At 30.0% G+C, this 5839-nt stretch overlaps 1 protein-coding gene across 2 annotated transcripts in view; it reads right to left on the reverse strand.

Moving 5' to 3' along the window:
- LOC106466319 (probable glucosamine 6-phosphate N-acetyltransferase) overlaps nucleotides 1-4992 on the reverse strand; it is a 20785-nt gene extending 15793 nt beyond the window's left edge. Inside the window, exons 1-3 of one of the 2 annotated variants that reach the window (XM_013926590.2) lie at nucleotides 4733-4992; nucleotides 3481-3634; nucleotides 1350-1412 (exon numbers count right to left, since the gene is read on the reverse strand). In XM_013926590.2, the coding sequence (XP_013782044.1) occupies nucleotides 1350-1412; nucleotides 3481-3634; nucleotides 4733-4750 (235 nt within the window). In that variant the 5' untranslated portion in view covers nucleotides 4751-4992. Of the gene's footprint in view, nucleotides 1-1349; nucleotides 1413-3480; nucleotides 3651-4732 lie in introns of both variants that reach the window. The other variant, XM_022394300.1, reaches the window with a different exon arrangement.
- Nucleotides 4993-5839: the final 847 nt, after the last annotated feature.

The raw sequence follows: 5839 nt of genomic DNA on the forward strand, positions 1-5839 counted from the left end.
TGCAACTGTAGCTTTTTTCCCCCAAAAAACTTTGTCTTCAAAATAAAGGTGCATCTTATATTCCAAAAAATATGGTACATCATAACTGGCAATACTTATTATTTTCATATTAATTCAAGATAAAAATGCTTATTGCTCTTAAAAGATGAAAGAATTGCTAATTGTGTTTTCAAAACTTTGACCTTTTTTACCTTGTGTAAAAACACTATCTAGCTGAAAAACACATAAAAGATATAGATCTTTTTTAAAAGCATTGCTGAAACAACACTACAGCTTCCACATGAACAATATATTAGCACTTTATGGAAAGTACTGTAAAATCTTAATAAGCTACTTACACCAAAATTCACCAACTGTAACTATATGTTTCTGTGTGTATGTTACTTATGTAAATGTGACTCAAACATAAGAAACAGAAGTGGAACTATTAAATTTACTACAATGAACACAAAACTAACAAGAATTCTATCTTTAAGCAAAATTTTAAAAAAAAACCGTTTTTCTCAATAAATCAAGTTTATTGATGATTACAGTTAAAAGATATTTCCATGAGCTAGTTTCCATCTAACATTCAAGGTAAACAAGAAACTGTCTGGAGACAAGATTCCAGAGACAGGTTTTCTTCCACAGACCTTGGTTGATAATATAAAAAAGTTAGAGCCTAAGACAGTCTAATTTAGCTATGTAGCAGCAATTGAATTTAGGTCAATCCAATGCCAGATATGAAATGAGAAGTTTTTTTTTCAGTATGTGAAAGGGGTGACCTTGTCTCTTATTTGGTATTATATATCATTTATACTTATAATCATGGAAATACTTTTCTCCACAGATGTTTATTACTTCCATGTGTTCTTAACTTTTTCTGCACGTGTAGTTAAATTACAAAATTAGCTACTGTATTTCTGGGTCACATTACAGTATACATGTAACCTTACTGGAGAACCAATGTGTAATTAATGCATCAGTGCATACAGAGGACTATTCAACCATAAGTGTTCATTGCATGCAGCCAATCTTGAAGTTGGTATTTTAACAAACTTATGATTACAGCTTATTTATGCTTTTTTTGTATATCTTTATTCTAGATAACACATGCCCAACCTCCATGTACATTTTCACACCCTGTGTGTGGTATGTTTACTTTTGTAGAAAAATCAAATCATTCTTCTGACGACAGATCAAATTTTATCACAGTTTATCTTATCTTGCTATTAATATTAACATTGAACATATAAAGTCCATTAATATGAATAAAACTTAAGTCACTTAAAAAACATTATCTAAACTATCCATGCTCTATTGCACAAATGATATCAAGTATGACTACAGACATAAAAAGTAGAACATACCCAAGAATTGTTTCCTTGAAATATCTCCAACTTTGGTCAAAAAGGACAGTAATTTTAAATATCCTGCAAGAAAAATTTCAACACTTTTGCTTTAGTTTCTTACAAAACATACAAAACTACTATAACTTTTGTAACTAATCATATTTTGACTTTATTACTGAATTACTTTGATATAGTACTTGATATCCATTTTTCAAGTTTCTTAATTTTCATATATTTTTACGTATTCCCAACAAAGAAGTAGTACTTGGAATATGTTGTGCTTACCTTGTTTCTCAGTGACTAAAATATGCTTAATTCATTCAAGTCAAATGGAGGTGCCTGTAAAATTCATAACCTCCCCTCTTGAAAAAAAAAAAAAAGAGTTAATGTGTTATGTTTTCTAAGTGTCAAAATTTTCCTGATCTCTGAAAGCAAGTACCCAAAATACAGAAGTTAGCAAAGAAGTTAACCATAAACTTAACACAATGTGGACATCATTCAGGGTCTTACTTGCATTAGTAATTTTTAAAATCTGAATAAGCTTGATGTTCTTAAAAATATTTTAATTGAAAAGGATCAAGATATTATTAGCAAATGGAAAGAAAACTACAAAAAGTGCATGTATTTGTAAAATCAAGAAAATTAAAATGATGTACTTGGGGGGTGAATGGTATGAAAATTTACAAGGAACTAAGCTCTTTTAAAGGAGGAAGATATGATATTGTGCATAAAAAGAAGAGTTTAGGAGTGATTATTAATCAAATTAGAAAGATCAACCAACTGTTTCTAGATGTGAGAAAACAAAATGATAACAGAGTTCTAAAATCCATTTAAATAAATTTTGAATTTATGAGTAAGCAGGTTACTATCCTTTGTATAAAAATTTGCTGTAAAGAATATAAAGAAAGGGTGTTATAGCAACACCTAGTTTAACAAATAACATGTAAGGTAATTTAAAAACTGGATACACTTATCTAAAAATGAGGTTAAAAATCACAAAATTTAAACATTAAAAGTAGTGAAGTTAATGGTTTGCCTTTATATGTGGCAGAAGCTACAAAACTGGAATTAAAACAGAAATTGGATGAGCATTATATATATAGATAGATAGATTAGGGTTGGATACAGGAAAACCAACTCCAGATGTAGTTTGTAGTCAACTTCTTACATAAAATGGATTAATCTAAATAAGCCTAATGGCCTCTTGTTATTTCTCAGAAATTTAATGAAATTTTTAAAAATCTTTACACTTTGTACTTTTAACCCCAAAATTACCAATGGAGTGGAGGAGGTGTAAAAAGACAAAACTGATGGATACCCAAGATAGTCATGAAAGACATTACTTATAGGTTCATTATTTTGTTGATTGCAGGATCTCTTATGGCATACAACTCTCACATATGTTTATAACAAAAAACATTAAAATTGTAATTAATTGCACTAATTACTGCTGGGTTCCCCTGTGTAGTTTACATAAAAACTATGTGACTACACACAACTGCTTTGATTATTTCTTTACACCAAGTGTTGTAACAGGTAAAAAAAAAAAACTAAATAAATGTACTTTATTGATAATGAGTGATATAAAAACAAGCCAATAGTGTGAGGGTAAACCTATTATTTAATTAATTAAACACTAGATTTACTCTCAAATTACTGACTTGTTTTTAACATATTCATTCCTTTACATAGACAGTCAGTATAACCACTTATAAATACAATTATAAATTTCAAATTTTTAAAAATTGTCCAACATTTATTCTAAAGTCTAAGGAGATAATGATTAGTGTATTTCTTTATAAAAGTTGACAACAATGAGAATAACACAAGAGTGCACTATTTATATATTCACTCTTAGTTTGCTAGTGAATTATACAATATACAGAAACTGTAAAAGCAATTTAAACATGTTAGAGAAAATTTCCCACTTTTAATTTACCAGAATGAAATAAAACATTTAACTGCATCCTTTTATGTTTATTAGGAAATCAAGAGTATCTCAGCTTTAGAAAAATAACCAATCTTTAAAATAACCAATCTGTCACATTTTAGGCCATTTAAGCTATAATGCATCATGACATTTTCACTGCTCTCAGTAAATACTATTATTTGTAACTATTTTTATTCCTTTTATTTTCAATAGACTTACCTCTATCATAATCCCCAGAACAAAGTGGACGAACCTTGAGATTTTCACCTGGATCTATTACTGAAATGGGTGGGTCAAAAATCACCTTACTCTTGCTAAAATCTAAGGCCTTCAAAATGTTTGGGTCAAACAGTGGTTCACTCTCAATTCCATTCTGTAAATAATACTGTCTATTTAAAATCAATCATTTACACAGAAATTCTTTAGACAAAATGATAAAAACTGCAAAAAGTAGCTTGCAAAAATATCAGAGTAAATGTTTGTATGTAGCTAGGAAGTTTGATAAAATCAAAATTTCCCAGCAACATATATATTAATACCATTACAAATACAACATATTTTAACTTAAGTTCAGGATATATGGTACCTCCATAACCACCACGTTTTTATATTACTTCTCCAGCACGTTTTTACATTTAAGCTACTTAATTAATTAATTCATATAATGAAAAATGGGAGCTTCCACTTTACATCCTTCTGTACAATATAGATACTTAACCTGTTATTTCTGGTGACCAAAATAAAGTGTGTTTTTGCACCAATACAGCAGAATTTAATATGATCAATTCTCCTATAATTTTAACTATTTAAAAGTAACAGAAAGTAGCTATTTGGGAGCTTCCACTTTACATCCTTCTGTACAATATAGATACTTAACCTGTTATTTCTGGTGACCAAAATAAAGTGTGTTTTTGCACCAATACAGCAGAATTTAATATGATCAATTCTCCTATAATTTTAACTATTTAAAAGTAACAGAAAGTAGCTTGGGCATGTTATAATAATGCTTAACAATTAACATCGAGTTTAACTGAAACTGCATTTGTAAGAATATAGTAAATTATTGGTATTACTATGAAACTTTCACAAAACTGACGCTGGTTGTAAAGACTTTGTAGAACTTGAAATATTTTTTTAATGGACATGGCATTGTTAATTTAGTTTTAAATCTAATGCAAAATTGTTTATATAGCAAAAATTCTCAATCATTATAACTAATTTGTAAATCTAGACTAAAACTGTACAACACATTTACAATGCCACATTGGATCATATTCATATCTATATTTTGTTTCTGCAGTACTGACGTAACTGTAGTATAAAATCACTTCGAGATAATGAAATTAGAAAATGCTCACAACACAAACTCCTAAGTCAGTGTAAATGTAATGCAACAGATTCTATTATCGGGCAAGTTTGATAATATTATTAAATGAGAGTGAGACAATAAACTATGCTAACAGTAACATACCTCATAAGAAAGTCCCATTTTAAATTTATTTGCAAGAGAACAGCCTTTCGATTTACTTAGCGAGTTACTTTCACTGGAAGTTTCAGTTCTCCGTCTTCGCTTCCTGTAATTTAGACTTAGAGTAATCCTTAAAGGTTAACCTACTAACATACATACGAGCACCACGTGCTGCAGATATATAGCTCAGATTGCCATTGGCGTCGAGATTTGACACGTCAATAATTCCATTACTGATTACTTTGACTTATAGACACAAACCGAAAGATACTACAAGAGTATACACTGCCCTGGTGGCGAAAACAGAGTTTGTTCAAGAATAAACTATTCAGTATCAGTTTTCTTCCATATAGATAATACATTTTCGCTTTAGCATTATATTGTAGACATTATATATAAGGATAATATCTACACACACACACACATATATAAAAAATATACGTATATATATTTCTACGTGAAGAGTTAAACATTTTTACAATGTGTTTATTATCATTCACACTCATATATGAACAACAAGCTGTTTTACTTCGGACGCTACTTCTACAGTTATTAGATCATCACTCGGAAGGGAGATGTGGCTAGGCACTTGTCTACAACAATACGAACTATCATTGCTGTAGGAAGCGATTTTTGAGTGTTTAAGCCATTGCAACGTTGCCATTTCAAGGAGGGTCCGGGGGCATGGCCCCCAGAATTTGTTTAAAAATTTATTGCTATGAGATGGAATCTTGAGCCATTTGAACCGCAAATACTGCATATACACAACGTAATGTATTGAATTAAAAGAGGCTAATTTTAATACATATGCTGTAGGTATGCATGCCATGAAAAAGTAATCCTACGGCCCTGATTAACGTGTGTAATACAAATTTACGAAAATTGCCGTTCTAATGATAAGTTGTATCTTTACACTTGTAACATTAAATCAACTTCGCTCTGATACATGTATATATAATTTAAAACGTAAACCAAAAGCGTGAAAAGACAACACATGCCGAATAAAATGTCAAAATCTATACAGTTGTTACGTCTCCATTTGTTAATTGATTTCCCGTGAATTCGTTCCGACGAAACTTTAGCGACACAAGTCCTTTCTTAAGCAAAACT

This window comes from Limulus polyphemus, unplaced genomic scaffold (genome assembly GCF_000517525.1).
Source record: "Limulus polyphemus unplaced genomic scaffold, Limulus_polyphemus-2.1.2 Scaffold2220, whole genome shotgun sequence".
NCBI lineage: Eukaryota > Metazoa > Arthropoda > Merostomata > Xiphosura > Limulidae > Limulus > Limulus polyphemus.